At 37.6% G+C, this 23,221-nt stretch overlaps 2 protein-coding genes across 2 annotated transcripts; one reads left to right on the forward strand and one right to left on the reverse strand.

Moving 5' to 3' along the window:
* Positions 1-12,388: 12,388 nt before the first annotated feature.
* On the forward strand, positions 12,389-21,265 carry lhfpl5a (LHFPL tetraspan subfamily member 5a). The gene is made up of 3 exons (XM_038298043.1): positions 12,389-12,973; positions 19,827-20,063; positions 20,699-21,265. The coding sequence occupies exons 1-3, from the start codon at positions 12,571-12,573 to the stop codon at positions 20,707-20,709; spliced, it is 651 nt and encodes a 216-aa protein (XP_038153971.1). The 5' UTR covers positions 12,389-12,570; the 3' UTR covers positions 20,710-21,265.
* Positions 14,816-17,741, reverse strand: LOC119791759 (piggyBac transposable element-derived protein 2-like). The gene is made up of 5 exons (XM_038298044.1): positions 17,576-17,741; positions 16,801-17,006; positions 15,593-15,679; positions 15,276-15,410; positions 14,816-15,105 (listed from the first exon to the last, which is right to left on the reverse strand). The coding sequence occupies exons 1-5, from the start codon at positions 17,576-17,578 to the stop codon at positions 15,093-15,095; spliced, it is 444 nt and encodes a 147-aa protein (XP_038153972.1). The 5' UTR covers positions 17,579-17,741; the 3' UTR covers positions 14,816-15,092.
* Positions 21,266-23,221: the final 1,956 nt, after the last annotated feature.

The raw sequence follows: 23,221 nt of genomic DNA on the forward strand, positions 1-23,221 counted from the left end.
TAGGATTTAAGCTAAAATGACAACAACTTGATTCATCTCTCATTATTATATTAAAACTATAAAAATTAAAACTGCTATCTTTACCAGCACATACCATTATTCATCATATATTTATTTAGTGTTATGTCTTTACTACAAGGGTCGGGACCAGTTCTACAGTGGCACTGGAACTTGTTGGCCCCCGTCTAAAACTGTCCATGCCTGGGCCCCAAACCTAATTTATTTCAGAGGTCCCTCGAAGCACCATCAATCACCACAACATCCATGTTCATCTATTTACTTATAAAACATTTAAAGTTCATCTTTAATGGAGATTTGTACAGTCATTTTTGTAATCTGTTGTATTTTAATTGTATTTATATTGTTAAATGTTTACTGTCCAAGTAGCTAAATATGTAAAATATATATTTATATAGCAATATATAATGAACAGATGGAATATAAAAACAAATAGGATTCAATGCTATAAAAATGGCAAACTGTTATACTCAGGAAAAAGTCTCATTAGCCAAATTGACATGGTCACTCATTTGCATTTTAGTTTGTTTATGCTTTGGGCTGGCTCTTATAACTGCAGCACACTGCAGTAAAAACAAATTACCCAAAAAAAATATGTTTGATTCTGATTAGAAGAGTTTACTAATATTGTGATTAATACTGCTGCCTAAAATGATATCAGATAACAATTCTTCCATTGTTTTGTTTTGGAAATATATTAGATTTGATATCTTAATTACCTTTGTGTTTATTTTCAACATAGATCAGAAAAATGTGACTGAATTGTAGAAAATAATTAATTTTACTTTAAAAAAAAAAGTCCTACCAAAGAAATGAAAATGATCAGTCAACAACAACATTGAGTCATTTAATTATTTAATAAATAAAGATGGAAAAGCAAAAGGATTAACACCTCAAACTAAACATCCGGTTGAAACATATGTATAAAGAAATGTACCTTTAACAGAGTGCATTTGCAGGAGCGTTTCAAACAGTGCTTCCTTTAACTATTTTAAATACTATAGAAAGGTCAGTGAAAGCAGCATAATCGAAAAAGATTGACATAACATATAGCCATAAACTCAAATGGTCCCGCCTTCGTTTAAAATGATCAGACCTATCATAAGGCTGCTATCACGTGTTTGGTTCCGCCACCAAACACACCCACCGTCTGCTGGAGAGATTACAAGCCTTCCTGAACGCTTCTTGCTGCAGCCAGCGGTGACATCTGAAGTCCATGAAGCTGCAATAAAAAAGATTCACTGATGGTGAGGAGGGGCCACTGGTGTAAGCACCTGGGGGTCAAAGGTCAAAATGCATTAAAATATTATTATGTCTTGGCTCGACAAAGTACATTTACAGGAACTGACAGGAAGCACTCTTCCTTCTCCCGAGTCACATTTCTTCAAAAGGGGAAATTAGACACTTTTCTCTTTGTTGCGTCAAACTGTTTTTCCTTTACATTTCATAATGTGTTGGGGTTTTTTTCTTGTTTCCAGACTCTTGTAACATATGATGCATGTTTATATTTTCACTAAGTAGAACAATCAATGCAAAATGAACTGGCGGAAATTTATATGGAGACCTAAGTAGAATCTGATTTAGGGGGGCTAGAAAAGTTAAAACCACACCAATAACCTACCAATTATAGCATCCCAGTTTACCTGTGTGCTGTTCTTTTAAACCCACTGGTTTACATTTACAAATGTCAGAGGTATCAAGTAACGAAGTACAAATACTTTGTTACTTCATTAGGTATCTATACTTTACTCCATTGCTTATTTTTCTTCCTACTTCTGACTTCTACTCATTACATTTTTACACAAGTATCTGTACTTTCTATTCCTTACATTTTTAAAACAAACATTACTCGTTACTCTTGGCTTCGGTTTTATGTTTATAAATATTTATTTCACGTCATGTGCGCCATCCAATGCAGATCATTGGCTCCATCCACATCTAGTGAAAACTAGAGTAATTAGATGAGTCATATAACGCAAACACTCATTGGTTAGCTAAAGGAAATCATCAGAAGCAGCAGGTATTCTTCAAACTGCAAACATGAATTGTCTATGCCATGCTACAATGTAGGATTCAGAAAAAGATGTTGAAATGTCTGAAAGGTCGGACACAGGCCAGAGCGTATCGGGAGATGGAGACCAACAAGACTTCCCTCTTCCTTGGCCCTATCTCTAAGAATTTTTCAAAATAGTCGTAAAATTGAGTTTTCAATTCATACAGTGGCATCTGGTTTGATTTTTTTAAAAGGTTACTTTATACTTTTATACTTTAAGTAGTTTTTGGAGCACATACTTTTTCACTTTTACTTCAGTAAAGAGGTCAAGTTGATACTTTCACCAGAGGGTTTTTAAACTGCAGTATCTATACTTCTACTTAAGTAACAAATGTGTGTACTTTTGACGCCACTACCAAATGTAAACCAGTGGTTTACATTTACAAATGTTAAAAATCAAAGGATGTTTTACTCAGTCCTAAAAGTGGTAAAACCACTTTGAAAGGAGGTCTATTATTTAAACCTAATGAATTGGTCTTGTATGCACCTTTTACAACAGGCTCAGCATTAGGGGAAAATATCATTCAGGTTTAATTTGTTTGTGTTTGCAAGAAATCACTTTCATTTGTAATTTTAACTGATTTTATTTCAGTAACTGTAGTCAAAAATAACCAAAAGCAGGGGGTTAAGCAGCAGGAGGACATTAGATTTCTAAATTCCTCAGGCCCGCTATTGAAAATAAACGTACCACACTTTGCTGTGCCGATGGCGATGCTCCAACTTGTGAGGAACTCTAATCTTTTCAAGCCTTAATCCTGTTTATCATCATCACCCATGAATCGCCAGAGGAAGTGATCAAAACTGACCTACAGTTTGCTAACTTCAGGGGCAATATTTTATTTCCCAGCATAACTCACTTCATATGGCTTTTTCACAACACAAGCTAATCTGTGGGTTGAACAGTGAGGAGTTGGCATCCTCACTTGTTTACTGATCGCAGCAACAAGCTCACTGGATTTAGAAAAGAAAAAGGCCAGAGAATGTGAGGAAAGTCTCTTTTCATGACAAAGAATAAAGTGTGTTTGCATGTGCTATAAGCCCATTTTGTATGGTCCGAAGAGGAGCTTACAGTAAAGGTGCTGCTGTGCCAGGGACCAGGTGGCAACAGCAACAGCAGCGCTGAATTCTACAGAAGATTAGCATCCAGTTCTAATGCTAAAGCTGCAATCCTGCTGGATGCAGGGAACCAGCCACACATCCGCACGCCTTTTACCTTTTCAGATAGTCAGACTCTATGAATGTTGCATAACTAAGGCTGCCCTGTTTTCTTAAGCAGTCCTCCTCAGGTTTATTTATGGTTTAAAGCATTTTGTGTTTTAATTTTTTAAGAATACCTTCAGCATTTTCACGGTAAGTAAAGCCCATTTAATAAGCATACAGTGTGTGGGTTAGAAATCCCTAAACATATTCTAATTTGGCACCCGCAAAGCTGTCATATGATCTCCTTTATGTGCGGTTACATGCAGTTAGATTACCAGCAGCATAATAGCGTAAGAGGCGTTGAAGTAATTGAAGTCCCCCTCAGGTTGCATCAGTCACAGTTTCTGTTGTTTTTTTTCTCCCAGGTTAAGTCAAAGGCTGGGCTTCTTCCATAAACAGAAATTCAGTCTGGCTATTATACTTTGTTGAGAATATCCATCGTATCCTGCCGTCCCACAAAAAAGATGAGTCATATACATGCTGCGCCGAAGCCTTTTTTGTGGATATTTTTAGACATCGAATGTATCATTTTAAAATGGGGCACATTAAATAGTAAAAAACACAGACTTGGTGTGATTTCCTTGAGCTATGTAAAAGAGGGGAATCTCATTACACTGCTTTGTGTATTTAAACTTAAAGTAAAACAGATTTAACTTAATGTTTTAACATCATAATTACCTGGTTTTGCTTTGAAAAATGGCTTAAAGTCATGATGAAGAAGAGAAATGTTTAATCTTTCTTACTGTAGCGTTTCTATAATCCCTGCAAGATTATTGATCAATTTGCTTTGCCTCTGTAAAATGATCTGTTATACCCCAAAGTCATCCAATTTTGCATTTTTTTTACTTTATTCTTTGGGATGACAGGACAGCACAGGTCAGCCGAAAGCCAAAAAGATTTATATTTCCTTAACCTAATAAGTGGCTAAAACCCATCATGCTGGAGGGTGTTCTGTCAGGTCAGTATACCCCGTTAGACCAGCATACCCATAGTAATACGCATGCGCGCATGCAGAAAGGAAAATATAAACGACTTCTGTTACATTTGCAGATCAGCCTGTCAAGATCAGCATACACTTCACCATTGTATGACAATCTGACAGGTTAGCTGCTAAGTCAGGGTGTGAAATAGCAAATAAAGAGAGTCTGTGTTTAAAAAGGAGTTTAGCTTTAAATTAGGTGAAATTCTGTTTACCTCAGGCTAAAACTTTTTGTTTGTTTGACGTATGCAAATCTGACGTCTTACGCATGCGTACTCACTATGGATATGCTGCTCTGATGGGGTATGCTGATCTGACAGAACAACAGCCGTAGATCCACCTTACAAATCCAAGTCATTATGTATGACTGTCTTATAGACAGAATTATTTTGATTTTTAAAGCAAAAGATTAAATAAATTCATTTGTCTTCGGTTTATGAACATGAAGCAAAAATGTTTAATAATAACAAATGATTGAAATAATAAAGCAAATATATTAATAAAAAAAATATATAACTCTTTATAAAATTTGATGCAAGGATCACAAGCTATACTGGCATTTTCACATTTACAAATATAAATATTCCCCCTTTTTAATGCATTACATTTGTGACAACTCTGGCTTACTGTACCTGCTGCAGTCACTATTAATCCTGTTTCTTGTCATGTTTAGATTTGATCTCAAAAATTTAAGTTCAAAAACCTGCTTTAGGGGCTCTGCAACCAACCCCCCATGCCCATTTGACATTTTTTTAGAAAACAAAAAAACAAAAAAGGTTGGTAAAAAATGTAAATACATCATTTGAATCACAACATTCTAGAACCAACTCTCACATGAATTACGGCTGCAAGTATTTTTGAGATATCTCTACTTTCCACACCTAGAAACAAAAGAATCATGCCATTCGTTTAGAAAAAGGGCCTCTTTTTCCTATGAATTGACATTTTTGTTTATAAGAGAACGCTCCTTCTAGTTTCCTCAGAGCTCAACCTCTGAGCTGTTCAGCATATTTGGTATGTGGCCCAGCGAATCAGAGGTTAACAGAACAACTTTCTGTTGATGTGTCACATGAAATCCCAGTAAAATATGTAGAAGTTTACAAACTATTACGATTACTTCTTCTGCAAGAAGAAGAGGTGCATATCCAAAATAAAAATCTGCTTTTTGATTTCCTTCATCTCTACTATGAACAATGTGAGAAATTGGCTGGTTTTCATGAAGCATTCATGGGAGTTTCGTACTGGCTGTGTTTCGTTCATGTGTGCAACAGAGGAGCGGTGTTTTAGATTTATCTGTGTCAGCTGCAGTGGTGTGAAACAGAGCCTGCTAGATCTTGGCAGCGCTGTTCTGTCCAATCATCCCACAGAACTCAACTCTCACATCCTTTATACAAGATGAAGCCTTTACTGGACATTTAAGGAGTAAACAATAGCTTATTCACAATATTCTTATTAAATATTTTAACACTTTTATAGAAGAAACTTCAATGGATCAAGAAATCATAAAAATGCACACTCTAAAACAAAAAACACTTAAATGTCCGAACACCTGTTTTTTTTTTTTTAGTCATGCTTTGTCTCTCTGGACTTTAGTGTGTCAATTAAATAGCTGCAAATAAAAACAGAAAACCTGCTTAAAAAAATGAAAAATATGCATAAAAGGAATGTTTAGGGTTTCAGGGAGCATTGTTGTGCAGGAACTACTTCCACATTACTTCTCCTAATCACCATATTCTCCTGATATCAAATGTATGACCTCACATAAAAAGAAAACGTAAAACTTTATGGGAACAATAATAATAAGCCTGATGTCTGCACAGTTATTAAAGGGATGAGGGATTCAGGCAGCATTTTTTTTTCTTCACAGAGGTAATCCAGCTTGTTAAACTCTAATCAGGGATTACCCCAAAAAAGACATTTTAAGCAGCAAAACACGGAGGTGGATGTATTGCAGTCCTTATCCAAATCTTACAACTCATAAAGAAAACTTGTAAACACCGAATGAATGGCGTTAAAATAAACAAACAAGATAAAACTTTTAGAAAAGTGCTTTCAAACAAGCTAATCATTAGGTCATCACAAGTTTCAAACCATTAGTGTTGTGAAGCCAATTCAGCAGCACATAAATTTGTCTTTTATGCCATTTTCCATCAGGTATTAATAGTCGCAGAACTCTCTGGTGGAAAAGGGGAAAAAAAGCTTTGTCTGAACCTTTGAGGACTGTTAAACTGCTCAAGCAAACTCCTTCTTGAATGCGCTTTTACTGCCAGGGATCGAATTTAAGAATTTAAATTAACCCAAACATCCTGGGAGTCATGCAAAAATAAGAAATAGCAAATCAGCACAGTTACTGATGCGGACTGCAATCTGGAAATATTGAAATAAAGCATGTTAGACCTTGCCTATTGTCTTAAACGTTAGATCAACAAATGAACAAACTGCCTAAATTGTTCTGTAGTTCTTAATGTGCACTAGAAAAAAGTAAATACAAGTAATTTTTTCTTGCAATAAGCCTATTTCCCCTCGTTTAGAAGAGGTTAGAAAGATAATTTGCCAATGGAAAAAGATCATTCATGTTTAAAATAAGAAAATAACAACTTTATTGTCCAATTTCAAAGGTTTAATAGAGTTATCTTATTTTAAGGCAAAAGTATTGATTCCATTGGCAGATCATCTTATTTAACTGCTTAAATTAAAGGCAAATACGTTTATTTTTTAAAATATAGTACTACTTCTTTTTCAATGTAGTTGTTTTATTATTTCTAAGCCCAATTTACTACTTAATTGACAGCCCAAGATATATGAATTGGTATAGTTTTTCCTGACGGGCATAAGTGTAAAAGGTGTTGCTCCTTCATCCTAAAAAGTCACAATTAGTTCTTAGTTAAAAAAAATTCTTAAATAAAGTGTATTTACCCTTAATAATGAGGAAATGTTCCCTTTGATTAAGATAATTAGATATTATGCAACTTAAACAAGATAAAGGAATTGGGATTTTTTTATTACTATTTAAATGTAAGTAATTTAAATCCATTAGAAAAGTCTTACCTTTTTAATTTTGAGATAAACTGATTGAGTATCATGCAAAAAGGAGGAAATCATAAATAATTGAAAACTTTGCCTTTAAGACAAAAAAAGAAAAACGCTTAAAAAACACTGCCAGGGTTTATCAGTGTGGCAGAAGGACAATAAAACAAGGCCTGAAAAACAAAAGGTGAAATTGGGGGTGTGAATACTTTTGAGAGGCACTGAATTTGTGCCACTGTGTCAAAAAAGATTAAGCAGCTGCATGAGGACTGGAACAGCTGTTTGCAAGACAGGAGAGGAAGAGACCGAAACAGACCAGAACTAAGCAGCACAATTCCAGAAATAATACGGACTAACTGTTTTCATTTTGGTTTTTATTGTGAACAAAAAAGCAAACACAGCGTAGCAGAGTCTTATAATTAGAAACTGATAAACTCCCACTGACTCTTTAGAGCAGGGGAGAAGCGGTAAATTAATAGCAGGATATGTGGAGGATTCTGGCTGCCCATCACTTATGCATCTCTGAGCAGATCACTAATCATAAGAGGGGTGTTCATCGGTTTTGACTGATCAGAAATGAGTCCACCACAAAGTAGGCCTACAATTGTTTTGTTCTTTCCCTCAGGGCAGATAATGACCCCCTAGCATTTCGACCCCCTCTCTGACTCCTCCTATAGAGCCAAAGAAGGCTGGATGGAGGCGCAAAGGTGGGTCACAGAGGTTGGTCACTGCAGCCCCAATAAAAAGCTTCCTCTTCTCTAGTATTCAATCATTCATCCACAAACCAGTAACCACCTCATCGCCTTTTTTAAACTGCACTGAACTTTTTGTCAGTAGGAAAAAGAGCCCTACATAATGCAAATAAATATATAATAAATACAACTAATTGTTGAAATATCAAAGTGATTATTTTCTTTCTTCATGTGCTCTACATATACATATATTTTTTTATCAGGATAAAATTTGTCTTGTTAACACAATTTACTAATCTCAAGTTGCCTTTTGGAATAACTTAGTTATTAAGCAATTGAAATAAGATAACAGAGTTGTTGTTTTTTTATTATCCTAAACAAAAAACATATTTTTTCATTAAGTTTTCTTAGCTGATTTAATCAAGGGAAAATATAATTATTTTAAGAAACATCAACTTACTTAGGTTTCAATTTTTGAGTTGTAATAAATGCAGAAATCCTTTTTCCATTGACAAATCATCAAATTGACCTTTAATCAAGGGTGAATATGCTTATTTTGATAAGGTTTTAATCACTTTTAGATCAATTTTAGAAGTCTACATGTGAACATTACATACATTTGCTTGTAGAGAGGACTTTATGACAACATTTTAAAAAATCAACAGTAATGACAATAACAAAATCGGGATCTGTAAATAAATTCAATTATCAGAAGTTAAAACATGTGGATCAGTATTTCCCTAGTTTAGATATGAAGAACACCGATAAAAATCAAAGTCCCTAAGCCTCTTTTCTTCTAGTACCCCTAAAGAAAATCAAGCCAAGCTGGTTGTTGGGAGCTGGAGAAGTTCCACCTTTCTCCAGCAGAGTCCGCCGTGGATCCTTCTGAGGGAGCCTCCTGCACAGCTGCAGCCCATCAAGATCATCAGAGGATCCACTATATAAGCTGTGTTCAGACCTTGCCTCAACGCCGCAGTGTTGATCCAGTTGGAAACCAGTGTCTCCTCTGTGAAGCTCAGGAAGAGCTAACCTGCCGAGCCGACCCTCTGAGCCAAACCTGAAGAATCACAGAGAACTTCCATGCAGCTCAGGACTAAGAGCTGGAAAACCCTAAGCCAAGGTCTGTTCATTATAAGACGTGAGACGCTGAAGCAGCAACCGGACTCTGCTGATGAACTCCTCTCCAGATCCAACAGTGACTCTCCCAAAGCTAATCTCAAGAACCCTCAAGGTACAATCAGTTATCTTCAAGAAATCAAGCTCCACCTTGCAACGCTAACTGAACTGTCTCTCACGCAGACTCCGGTGAACCAGTGTCCAGGCCCGAGCCAGAACCAGTACATTCTGTGTGCTTGTACTAAAATAAACTTGTTGAACTTTTATCCCTGTGTCCGTCAGTGGTGTTCTGCATACTTGGGTCCCTCTTTGAGAACCCATCATGACACTGGTTCCCTTCTGTAAACATTCATTAAGCCCACTTATGTGTACTTTTATCACAGTATAAATCCAGCTGTTCTTTGATCAGAAAAAATTACTAAACAAATAGCTTCAACATTAGTAGCGAAACAAAATAACTTCTTTTATGGACTATCATATGGCTCATATGCAGACCTACAGAGATATGATTATCCACCTAGATTTAAAGGCTGGATATGGTTATTATTAGTTTCCTGGAGGCAATAAGAAATTCACTTTTAACAATTCAGCAAATTGGAAGACAAGCCTTTTTACTAGATTCTCTAAGAATAAACCAGCTAATCAAACTGTAGAACTTCCACCTGATAAAAACTACAGAGAGATGTATCTGCACACTTTCATTCCTCTGCAGTAAATGATCAGTCTCTGAGGATTTTTGCTCAGAATTCTGTTTCTCTTATAATTGCAGCTCCTTACTGTTCAGATATTAAATTAAACGACCTCAAAGTATCATGTTATATGATCTATTCAGCCTTTTGAGCAACAAAATAAAAATATACACAAAGAAACGCATGGAATCCTCTCTCTCCACTAATATGTTATAGACACATTAAATCGCACTCTATTCTGTATTGGAAAATTGGATTGCTTCTTCATATAACTTGATTATAACCAGCCTCTGTCTCACACCAGGGCCTGTATAACTTAATAAAGCTGTAGTGCAGTGCCATGTTGGCGTGTCCACGCTCCCATACTGAAAGAGAAACTGTCATATTATCATAAATCAGTCTTTTGTATGAACCTTTAAAGAAACATAACTGTAGCAAACTAAAGGTGAACATACAGCTTCATTCTGGACAGCGAGAGGATTAGGAATCTAATGAAGCAACAAATCTGCTCGGATTAGGAGTATGAAAAGACGCCTTTTAGTCTATACTTTGTTTTGTTCTCTTTGTGCAGCACCATGAAAGCAAACGCTTAAGACAAAGATTTGAAACTAAAGTGGAAAAATACTCTATATTGAAAAAAAAATTGATTTGCAGATTAAGCTCAAAGCTTGAAATCATGTCATAAAGCATTAAAACTCTCCAGCAATACTGTTGACCAGGCAACTGAATTAATTTGTTGCATCATTAGACATGTCTGCCTTTGAATTATTTCAGCAGTAATATAAAAATAGCATTCTGATTCAAAATGATTGCTATTAACACTGAAGCAGTGGTTTTCAAAATGGGGGCCGCCAGGGGGCGCTAAGATAGCACCAGAGAAATGAGAGAAGTGTTTGGGTTTTTTTTGATTATTAAATGAAATAAACCATCTATCAAAATTATTATTAAATGTAACAGGCAAAATGATGTCATATTGATATAAAAAAAAAACTGGGGATTTAAAACTGAACCCTAACTATCTTATAAAGTGGTATTAATCCACCTTGCCTGACCAGTCACTGAAATGCCTTCTCCCTTTTAAAACAAAATACCTCGGGGAGTCTGTTTTTCTTTACTTTAAAGACACTCAAAATAAAGTGCAGAGCACATTACTAGCTGAAAAGGACATTTTTATTGTACTTAAAAGCCCAGCCCTCCCACTAAACAAAGTCTTGGGTGGTTTGATTTATTATGTCCTTTTCTGTTTACTAAAATGGGTTAATAGCTTTTTTTTTCTTACATTTTCTTTTTACATGTCAGTTAGTTTACAATGGAGATGTGTCCCATTATACAGACAATGCTGTTTGAGGAAAAGTTTAGAAACCTCTGCTCTGAAGCATTTTTCAAGGTAAAAACTAAAACCTGAGAGTTTCATCATTAATATTTTTCCTCAAGTGCCTAACATGCCCTAACACACTATTAAAACCGGTGCTACTATGTAGATATGGTTGGTGTAAAGAGCGGCTGAAAAGGAGTGAAACGAAATACTTGAGTAAATGATGTGGTGTGTTTTAGCTCCATCTAGTGGCTGACTGCGGTACAACACGAATAATTTGAAATCTCTGTAAAAAGCTAAAAATAATTAAACTATTATCTTCATGTTTTTTTTATTGAGTGACACAATTTTGTTAGTCTATTTATTCAAATTACGCTTTAAATATGTACAATAACGATGAAGAGATTAATCACTGTGTGAAAACAGTTTATGGACTTGTTTCTTTTTCTTTTTTTATTCATATTTCTAAAGGTTTTCAGTTATTTGAATTGTTTGGAGCTGCCAGGGTTTGGATAGTAACTAGTCAAATCACTATCACAGGCTACACCCATCCCTGAAAAATACACAAGGAAATGCGAGACAGCAAAAAATAAAATAATAAAGCCAAAGGAGAACTGATCCTTTACAAAAAAAGGTAACAAACTTATATTTGCTATAAAATTTTACGGAAGAGGATTAGGGCCACTGAAAAAAAAAAAAAAAAGTAAACAGATTTTTAAATTTTGTTTCAGTTTAACATGGGAAAAAAGTCAGAATTCTGACTTTTTTCTCAGAATTCTGACTTTAATCTCAGAATTCTGACTTTATTCTCAGAATTCTGACTTTAATCTCAGAATTCTGACTTTATTCTCAGAATTCTGACTTTATTCTCAGAATTCTGGCTTTAATCTCAGAATTCTGACTTTTTTTATTGTCAGAATTCTGAGAAAAAAAGTCAGAATTCTGAGAAAAAAGTCAGAATTCTGAGAATAAAGTCTGAATTCTGACTTTTTTCCCATACTATACTGAAAAAAAAAAAAAAAATCAGTTAACTTTTTTTTTTTTTTTCCCAGTGGCCCTAATCCTCTTCCGTAAAATTTAGATTAGCTAACCTTCCAAATAGAGTTAATCAATAATGTTTAAATGTATAGCAGCTGCTGTCTGTAAAACACTGACCAGGCTTTCTAAGGCTGTGTCTCCCCCTCTTCAGCGGATCTTTTAACCATTAATCATTCATCAGGTAAAGACCACAGACTCCCAAGGGAAGAAATAAACCACTAACAGAGACTATATCCTCTGGAGGCATACCAATTGCCCCTGCTGTGGTTTAAGTGGGACTCATCAGCGGGGCAGATGGGGCTTTCAGCACCGGGAGCTGTCCGTGGTGTTGAATCCCGTTAGGTCAACATGAGAGGCGTCTGAATCCACATTAGGAGGAAGAGTCATCAGAAGAAAGACCTAAACGCACCGTTTGGAAGAACAGGTAGCAGTCTCCTCCCAGGATGCTCCCTGCTCAGGAAGCGGCTAAGATCTACCACACCAACTACGTGCGCAACGCCCGGGCCATGGGCGTCATGTGGCAGGTGTTCACCGTCACCTTCGCAGTCATTACGGTGGTGGTGTTCATCCAGCCCTATTGGATCGGGGACAGCGTGAACACGCCGCAGGCCGGTTACTTCGGCCTTTTTCATTACTGCATCGGGAACGCGCTAACCTCGGAGCTCACCTGCAAAGGGAGCGCGCTGGACTTTGGCTCCATCCCTTCTGGAGCCTTCAAAACTGCCATGTTCTTCGTGGGGATCTCCATGCTGCTGATCGTGGGAAGCATCGTCTGCTTCAGCCTCTTCTTCTTCTTCAACGCCGGGAGCGTCTACAAGATCTGCGCGTGGATGCAGCTGGCCTCCAGTGAGCATTGGATCAAAGTTTGAAGTGTCTGATATCTTAAACATATTAAAAATACAGGGAGGATACATACTATTAGCAATGGCACAGAGCAGTACATCAAACCACTTCATTACTGTATTTATATCAGAAAGAGATGTTAAACTGGTGCAGACATAAAACTTTAAACCAAAGAGACATTTCACACCTAACTGGATGTGGTAAAAGTATGCAGATCCCTTTACCTTTTTTCAAAAAAGTTTTTCTATGAAGTTTATGAATGATCTAAGCAGGCAGAAAGGTTATCCAGGCTGCAACTTGGTAACCATATTTCTTTCTTTGTTGCATTCCCAGCTTTGCATATCCACAGTCTGGAACAAATTCTTGTGTCATGTCATCTGGAATTTTAAAATGCAGTTATTCTAGAATAAATAATAATCACTTTGTATCGATGCATTGATTCAACAGTTGATGATCCGATGCATCGACACGTTTGCAAGAGCATCGATTCATTTTTAATTGTTTTTCCTCTTGTCCGTTTTTATCCATTTGCTCCTGGACATATGCTGCGGTGGCGCAAAACCTATTTTGCCCTCCTACCTCACTTCCTTTAGCCACTATCCTCTTTCTACTTGCACACACACTCGGGTAAACACAGAGGCCTTGTTATTTTTCAGTGAATGAGGTTTTCATAGGCATAGGTGCAGTTCAACTTTGCTACTTCTGTTATTTGCTGTTGTTTTTCAAACAAAAATGCACAACGATATTCCAGCTTTCATTGATTTATTCCAAATTTGAAACATTGTCTAGCCTGTAAGGTACAAAAAAAGCACACAAAAAAACAATTCATCGAATCGTGGTGTATTCTTGAGTATCGAAAATAATCGAATCGTTGGGTCAGGAAATTGATACTGAATGGAATCACCATGAGGAGTGATTTACACCCCTAGACGGAAGCCAGGGAGCCATTTTCGTCTTTGGCCCTACAGGTTGCAGATCCCTGGTCTACAGTTGATCCTCTTTTATGATGGCTTAATCAAAAAGTGCAACAACCCAACTTTCAAATCCCTGTAAAGAAAAAAAACTGTCAAGATAAAAAGTTTCAGTGCCAGCAGATATCATCATGAGAAATTGGTTTAGTATGTCTTCAGTACAGTACATCTAATGCCACCCATGTTTAACCCTTTATAGGGCACTCATTGAAAAACTTTGAAATGTTAAATTTCCATCTCAGGGTGTCATTGTGGTATATATCAATAATAATAATCTGTAATTACATTATTAAAAAAATTTCATTTTCATGCTGAAAATCACAGGAAACGAAGTGATCATATATGGTAACTTGCCCCGTTCTGGTAAAAAAAAATCTAAAAAGAACACAAGATAGAATTTGTTGAAAAAACATGAAATAGTTTAATAAACATTTGTTTAGACCATTTAATAACATTATGAAACCACTTTAACAAGATAATACTTCATAGAAAACATCTAAAATCATGACAGAATATTTTAAATATAGAGTATAATGTAACATTTCATAACAATACAATATAATAATAGAAAAATAGAAAAATGGATGGATGTTGCAGTGCCTTACTGCTTTCTCATCATAAATAGAACTTTATCATTTTGCAGTATTTTAGAACCTTCAGTGTCTTAGTGCTTTTTCAACATAAATAAAACTTTATTATTTCACAGTATTTTAGAACATTCAGTGGCTTAGTGCCTTCTCAACATAAATAGAACTTTGATTATTTCACAGCATTTTAGAACATAAATTTATGTTGAGAAGGCAGTAAGGCACTGAATGTTCCAAAATACTGTGAAATAAAGTTCTTTCACAGTATTTTAGAACGTTCAGTGCCTTACTGCCTTCTAAATATCTATTGACTATCTTTATTTAGGGTTGTGGTACTCAGCAAAGCAGTTGCATGTTGCATTTAGGCAGAGATGGACCTTGCAAACCCCGCAGAAAACATTGGACCTTGCAATGTTGTCTTTCCTGCTGCAGTACTTGCATGTTTGGCGATGAGTGTAGACAGGAACGTGGAACACGGAGTGGTCGAAACGCACAGCCTCAGTGGGGTTGGAGCAGCGATGTCCTCGGACTGGCTTGGGAACATCAAAGGCAGCTCTCAGACTGTCAGAGCTTCTTCCTGAGCGAACTACAGAGAGCCTTTGGTTAGAGGCATGCTTGAACACCTCGATCCGGAAGCTTTTCAGAGACTGGCTGTCCAGTTTCAGTTCCTTGCAGTCCCGCCTGTACATCAGCCAGGCATTTGAGATGGCCAGATCAATAGTGTATGCAAACAGACGCATATACCACCTCTTGGACTTCATGGGGGTGCGGTACAGGTGCACCAACATGTCGCTCTTGTCAATCCCCCCCATGTTGGAATTGTAGCTTTTGATGACTGCAGGACAGCTCACAGGTTCCTTCTTTTTGGATTCACTGGAGAACCTAAAACACGATTTTGTTTTATTGATCACCATTAGTGAAATTTGGTGTTGTAACAGCTCCATAAAAAGTGTAAAAATATAAATGAATGGAGGAAAATAAATGGCTAAGTAAAAAAAAAATATAAAGGCAGCACTGACATCTACAGGAACAACACAATCAGACAAAACTAAAATAAACAATACCTGTAGACAGATGACAGAGGTTCCACTCCCATGTCTGTCGAAAGCAGAGTGACAACTTTATTGTCCTTCCACCTGAGGACCAGGATCCCATCATCACTGACAACGGAGTGACAGGTCCCACGAGGGACACCTTTTTTCTCCATCTCTGTGATGGACTTTAGGGGAGGATGTCCAATTCTGTTGTCCCTTGCAGTTCCTGTGTATCTGAACACATAAATATAGAATGGATGAATAATGGATCCAATGTAAGTGGGTTACATATCCAGCAGTAAAGTGCAACAAAAATGTAATCATTCATTCACTCACTCACAGAAAGTAATTGTTACCTGCAGTTCTGAGTTTTGAGGTACCGGACTAGCTCCAAGCTGGTGAAAAAGTTGTCAGCGAAGATGGCTGTTGTGGTGGAGGATGACATGGTACTGGCCAGGACAGAGACAATCTGGCTGGTGGCGCCCAAGGCTCTTTGTTCAGGTGTCAGGGGGACACCATGGGCCTCCAGCGTAGTCTTGCCCTGGTATAGGACCATGTCATGGATAAATCCATCCTCGGAGGCCCTGGCAAACAACTTAAACCCCCACTTGTCAGGCTTGTTTTTAATATACTGCCTCAAGTTCCCAGCTGTCTTCCCTTTGAAGGCAACCATCACCTCATCCACTGACTGCTTCGGGGTCTGCTCCTCACTTCTGAAGGCACTGCAGAGGAAGGTGAACAATGGCCGGACCTTGAAGAAGCGGTCAGTGGTGCCAGGGATAAGGGTGTTGTCATTGAAGTGGATCATCCTTCTGAGCAGCCTGAACCTCTTTGATGACATGATGTTGGCAATCTGAGGAACCCTGGTGTCCATGGCCCAGTAGTCATCTATAGATGGCAGTTCTACCATGCCCATGTAGATGAGAATTCCTACAAATTTCATCATCTCATCCTCATTGGTGGTGAAGGTGGTGTTAATGTCCTTTTGACTGGCGTACAGGTTGGTGTGATAAGTTATGTGGCTAATGAATTGTGGGGTAAAGTATCTTAAAAAGTACACAAAAGGTTTCCCAATAAAGTTGGGAGCAGAGTGCTGGTACTCAGGCAGAGGTGAATTTCTTAATTTGGTTTTCCTCCAGGTGGTGGGTCTGGGTTTGGGTTTAGTGGGACCCTTAGCTTGCGGTATAACCTGCTCATCTTGATCTTCATTTTCATCCTCATCTTCCCCATCCTGAAGCACCTCCACTGCAGGCTGCACATGTCTCCTCTTGGCAGGAGGACTCATCTCACTTGTGGTGGGAGTGTCCAGGTTGTGGCTGACTGGAATGTAATCAGGATCGACCTCCACATCATCTTCCTCATCCTCTTCGTCATCGCTGATGGCAGGGTTGGCTGGAACAATCACAACCGCCTTCCTCTTTCCATAAAACATGTTTGTTGAAATCTGCAACAGAAAAATATTATAATTATTGTATATTTTATTACTGCTACTGTCATTATGTGGATAATAATATGCCATATACTTGAAAAGCACTAAAACTAGTCATAATATCACTTATTCAATATAAACAATTAATAATATAAATAATAATACTATTAAGACATAAAATAACAGTTAAGTGATACAAAATATAATACAAAAACATCCAAAATCACTTATTTTCACCATTTTTAGCTATATAATCTTTAGAAGTGATATATATATGTGAATAAATCATTATAAAAGCTTCTAAAAGCATCAGATAAGATTCTAATGTATTATTTGTTGGTTATAATGCGTGTTTGGTAAACAGAAACTCAAAAATGTGGCTTAGAAACAAAGAACATATGAGTTAAAGTAGGCGAAACTGATGCAGGTCTGTTTTTACTTGTTTTGGGCATATGCACATATATGTGCTCCCTGTTTTTCATGCTATGATTTCGCCAATTTCCAAAAGTCTCACGAAAAAAACATGTCTGTCATCATTTAGTACAACTTCTCAACCGTGTAATGTGAAAGTTTAATAAACTTACCATGGTTAGTTTTGGAGAGCCGAGTGAAAACGCTAGAGAAATCAAGCCGCGAAGTGGTGATTTCCTGCTCCCGGGAAAACACTGACGTTTCGCGCGTCACAGACACGCGCTGATTGGTCGAACGGCGCAATGGCGCGAACCGTAACAAGCTTAGTCCCTGCTGATTGGCTGGGCCAAATCACGTGACTCGACAAGTATGCGCGAGGCCGCAGTGACGTCATTTAGAAGGTCTCCGGAAGTGCTCAAATATGGTAACTTGCCCGATAAAGGGAAGGACTGTCCAAGCCTTGCAGATGTGAGCCACCAGCTAAACCTCTTTACTGCAGGATAATGATGGTTAAGATTAGTCAGACCATGGAAATAAATGTAAAAAAAACCCACTGGATTTCACATAAGTACCTGGGAGTTTGTGGGCCTCATATAAATGCATATGGAGAGGCTTTGGTGAAACATGAGTGTGTCCTGGAAACACGATGCAGCTTGTGAACAGATGTACCGGGGAGTGAAAGGACGTGCAAGTAATGAAACGAGCAATGAGAGGAATACCCTGGGTGTGCTGTTACATTCTTTACTCTCACTTTTCAGCCTCAACTTGCCTGCTGTCAGTTGGGTTTCAGTCGTTTTTTAAATGCTGGATGAATGAGCACACATTCCAAAATAAATGAGAGATTGACCTACATTAAGGCTTGAATTGAACCGTCTATTGAAATTGTTGGTATAGGGAGAAAAATAATCAAATCAGATGGGTAATTCAAGTGTTTGTAAGCATCAGACAGAAAGATCTGAGAGAGTCATGTTTCACCTCATCATCTTAAAGGGAGAGGGCACCAACCTGGCTGTCTGTCTGTAGTGTTAATAATGTATGAACTGGTTGGTTTTAAAGTTGCAAAACAAATTAATATGAAGGATGTGTGTATGCTTATGTCTCTGGTGACTTACCTTCTTGTGGGCTCTCATTTATTAGAAGTACTGGGAAAGATTGTTTCAAATGATGCCAGCAGAAACAGCATGATTTCAATTATCAAGCAATGACCATGGCTTTTGTACCTGTATATTTGGGAGTCAACATCCTGATGAAAGATAAACCTCTGCTCTATTCTTAACTCTGGGACAGACCAGGTGAATGATTAAATGCTTTTAAAAATTAACTTTTAACATAGTATTAAAAAAACTCAATAGCACATGTTAATAATTACAACTGATTAAAAATGGTAATACTTGTTGTGTCGAGTAGTCTGCACATACTTCCACACATGACAACTATTTTTTACCGGTCTTTAAGGAAAATGAACCAAGGCAACATATTTTAAGTGGGGTTAAAACTACGATACAAATAAAGTACAATGATTAAAATGAAATATTGTGGAGGGTAATACAGACCTATTAGTCTTCAACTCTTCAAGATATAACACTAGATGGATATAGATATAGTGACTATAAAGCCAGTCTTTACCTCGATTCACACATTTTGATCAGACACAGCGATCATGTCTTTTTACTATATTGTCCCTTCTATTAAGTAACTGATTGCTAAAAAACATTTAACAACTTAAAGCTACAGTGTGTAACTTTTAGCGACATCTAGCGGTCAGACTGCAGACTGCAGCAACATGAACATCTCCCCCCCACCGCTTCTCCCCCCCAACAGTACGGCAAGCGTTACGGGACAAAATGTCTTCCACGACGCCCGCATCACCCACCTTCTCAAGTGATGAGGTTTGTTTACTTAGATAATTTTAAAGATAGTATTTCATTAGTCTGTGTAGGGTATAGATTTCATGTAGACTTAAGATAATAAATATACCCATTATTTTTTCCACATCGTTGTGACGATTTGGCGATCTCGCAATCGCTAGTTTGTTGGCTCTGCGCTGCCGTAGCGTAAAGATGAAATCTATACCCTACACAGACTAATGAAATACTATCTGTAAAATTATCTATGTAAACAAACCTCATCACTTGAGAAGGTAGGTGATGCGGACGTCGTGGAAGACATTTTGTCCCGTAACGCTCGCCGTACTGTTGGGGGGGAGAAGCGGTGGGGGGGAGATGTTCATGTTGCTGCAGTCTGCAGTCTGACCGCTAGATGTCGCTAAAACTTACACACTGTAGCTTTAAGAATAACTAAAAAGTTCTTAGGTCATATGAATCATATTGAAATGTATAAGTACAAAAAAAAACACAACACGATTAAGTTTTGTATATCTTCAAAATGTAACCTGCTCACCATTGTGATGCTCTCACCTCTCAGGTACATGCATGGTGATTGGCTGTATGATCTACCCTGATGGTTGGGACTCTGAGGAAGTGAAGCGCATGTGTGGCCAGCGGACTGATAAATATACCCTGGGTAACTGCACAGTGCGCTGGGCCTACATCCTGGCGATCATTAGCATCATGGACTCACTCATCCTCTCCTTTCTGGCCTTCAGTCTGGGCAGCCGGCAGGACAAACTGCTGCCAGAGGACTTCCAGGTGGAGGAAAAGGGTAAGGAGATAGGCTAAAAAAAAAATCCTAAAAGCAGATGGGTAAGGAATATGGGGTTTAAATTTATGTAGGAAGGAAAATGCCAAGAAGATCCTAAGGAGGAATTGCTGTAAGAGGTGGTAAAAAAACTCAAGGCTTGTTTTAGTTTTTTGGTTGTACATTCCTGAATGCTCTTAATTTTTCCACTGATTAATATGAAAGTATGAATGACAGCAAGAAAAGTCTGATTAAGACTAAATTTAGCAAGTAGAGCTGAGCCAGAACCAAAGGACATAACTGTCAGATGCCATAACCTGGTTATGGCATCTGACAGTCTTTCAAACTAGAAAGGAAACGCTCTTAAACACTTAAACAGATTTTCATGAAACTCTGTAACTGAGTTAACTTTGATGCAAAACATATTTTGAGAGAAGCAAATACCAATGAATCGCAAAAGATGATCTGCAGGAACCATCACAAATTATTGTTAATGTTCACAGCTTGGCCATGACCACCTTCTGTGTCTACTTCCTGTAACTATTTCTGAAATTCAAGGCATTATGGCTTTTTATTATGCTATTAATGATAAAAAATAATCCTAATGACTAAAGCGAGTAAATATAATTTCACAATTTTGATTTTTCTCTCTACAACAGATAACGGGTAAATCCGTGCTGGACAACTGAGCGAGGAGATGCAACCAACTCAACATCGACATGAACTCTAAGGACCTTTGGTCATTCGCAGCCTAAAAACTTGATCTTCTTCCAAAAACAAATCCAGTGGAATTTAGATGGAGCTCCACTTCTTGCTTCAATGCAGCCTTGCTTTTATAAAAAGGATTAATAGTTTAAGCGATTTGATTATTATTTTTTTCAAGCTGTTGTGACCTTTCAACACTGTCTATAATGGTGATCTCCAGCTAAGGTCCAAATTATTCATACTTCTCACAGATTTGAAATTGTTTCCAGTCTTTAGAAGGTTTTTTTTCCTATTAGTAAAAATATATTGGTGTTTGGCTAATCAAACTATTCCAATAACTACTGCTCAGCTTTTTGTATTGATTCATTGAGGTTTTGAGGATTTCTCTGAGGTGAGGATGATGCTACCACCCCCATGCTTCACAGTAGGGATGGTGTTCTTGGGATGGTACTCATCATTCTTCTTTCTCCAAACACAGTTGGTGGAATTTTGATCAAAAGTTATATTTTGGTACTGCATGTGCTGGTTTAAGCAGGGGAACCTTTCCTGCTATGCATGATTTCAAACCATGACGTCTTAGTGTATTACAAACAGTAACCATGGAAACGGTGGTCCCAGCTCTTTTCAGGTCATTGACCAGCTCCTCCTCTTTAGTTCTGGGCTGATTCCTCACATCTAAAATCAGTGATTATCACAGCAGAAAAGTACAATGACACAGTAATCAGAATACACCCCAAGACGCCTAACCCTTCAAGTCAATTTTGCCTGGGGCCCCACAAATCCATTGAAACAGCCCTGTTGGTGATAGAAAGGTGTAATTTCTAACAGTGGGGTGTACTTTACTTGTCAGAATAGGATTTAAAATCCTCCTTCTCACATATAAAGCCTTAAATGGCCAAGCTCCATCTGATATCAGAGATCTGATTGTTCCATATGTTCCTAACAGAGCACTTCGCTCTCAATCTGCAGGTTTACTAGTGGTTCCTAGAATTTCTAAAAGTAGAATGGGAGGCAGATCTTTTAGTTATGAGGCTCCTCTCCTGTGGAACCAACTACCAGTTTTAGTCTGCGAGGCAGACACCCCGTCTACTTTTAAGGGGTAGGCTTAAAACCTTCCTTTTTGATAAAGCTTATAGTTAGAGTGGCTCAGGTTACCTTGAGCTATCTCTATAGTTATGCTGCTATAGGCTTGGCCTGCTGGAGAACTTAGGGACCCCCTTTTTCATCGTTCTATCTCTATTCTCCCATTCTGCAGTATTCGTTAGTTCAATCTCTAACGTTTTGCTCTCTTTGCTTTTACTCATACTGGCTTCATCTGGTCTGTTCCCGTTTGGCTGTGACACCATCCTGGAGAGAAATATCAGCTGTGCTGCTGCCATCAACACCCTTGTTTATAGATGCTGGAGATCGGGCTGTTTTTCAGTGTAGTCCTGTTTCTCTGACTGTGACTAGATGTGCTCTCTTCATCAGTGTTGGGAAAGTTCTCTTTCTACGTGAACTAGTTCAAAGTTCAGTTCACACATTTTAAAATGAACTAGTTCAGTTCATAGTTCATAATTCAAAACCAAAAAATGAACTAGTTCATAGTTCTTTTTTTTTTCATATATTGCTCAATTACACCATAGCCTACTGTAGAACCACAGACAGCAATTATTTTATCAGTTGTAACTCTGAAACTGTGCGTCAGATTTCATCTTCCTATCCAGTTTTGAATCCTTATCCAACCAGGGTTTACATTAGCATTGAGGGGACAGCATTTCCCTATTGTTGCTTTAATGCTTTGTTGCTGTCCATTCACTTCACACTAGTAGCAGCTGCAGATTTCACCCCTACAGTATATTCTCAAAAACATTAAGAAAAATGCGCTACTTGTATGGTCTTTTTTATGAGTAATTATTAAAAGAAAAATAGGAAAGTAGTCTTTAAGGTGCAAATGTTTTTTTTTTTATTTTAATAATTTTTTCCATTTGAAATTCCATTTCAATACATACTAAAAAGGAATACTGGAATCCTGGAAAATTATACCAGGCAGGTTTAACAAACAAGTTACATGGATAGTAAAACCCTCAAGAACAGGGGTCTTCTATGTTTTCCAGACCAAGGACCCCCAAAGTGATGGCGAGATGAAGCGGGGACCCCCTAACTATATATATTGTATGAAATTGTGTCCTATAGTCACTCTATTACAGATGGAGTAATGTAAAGAAATTAATTTCTCCCTGGGATTATTAAAGTTTTTCTGATTCCTGGTTGATGTGAAGGAAACGGTGCCCAGCTTGAAAGAGCTCCTGTGTGTCGCTGAATGTGTGCATTGATGACTGAAAGACATCTTTTGTCTCCATTTATCTGTTTACTACAGTGTGTTGATTTCATGTTAATGAGTATTTAAAGACATTTCAATTAGTGGAGGAAAAAATTGCAGGGGGGGAATATAAAAATATCAACTATAACCATGCAGACCCTCATGCAGTACCTCC

Source organism: Cyprinodon tularosa, unplaced genomic scaffold (assembly GCF_016077235.1).
Source record: "Cyprinodon tularosa strain WSP-4 unplaced genomic scaffold, ASM1607723v1 ctg40, whole genome shotgun sequence".
NCBI classification, from domain to species: domain Eukaryota; kingdom Metazoa; phylum Chordata; class Actinopteri; order Cyprinodontiformes; family Cyprinodontidae; genus Cyprinodon; species Cyprinodon tularosa.

Coding starts and splice junctions, on each gene's coding strand:
- lhfpl5a (XM_038298043.1), top strand. CDS start 12,571: ATGCTCCCTGCTCAGGAAGCGGCTAAGATCTACCACACCAACTACGTG. Junction 12,974..19,826: donor GTGGATGCAGCTGGCCTCCA/GTGAGCATTGGA, acceptor CTCACCTCTCAG/GTACATGCATGGTGATTGGC.
- LOC119791759 (XM_038298044.1), bottom strand. Junction 15,680..16,800: donor GTGCAGCCTGCAGTGGAGGT/GCTTCAGGATGG, acceptor CAGTGATGATGG/GATCCTGGTCCTCAGGTGGA. Junction 15,411..15,592: donor CCTCTGTCATCTGTCTACAG/GTATTGTTTATT, acceptor ATCGTGTTTTAG/GTTCTCCAGTGAATCCAAAA.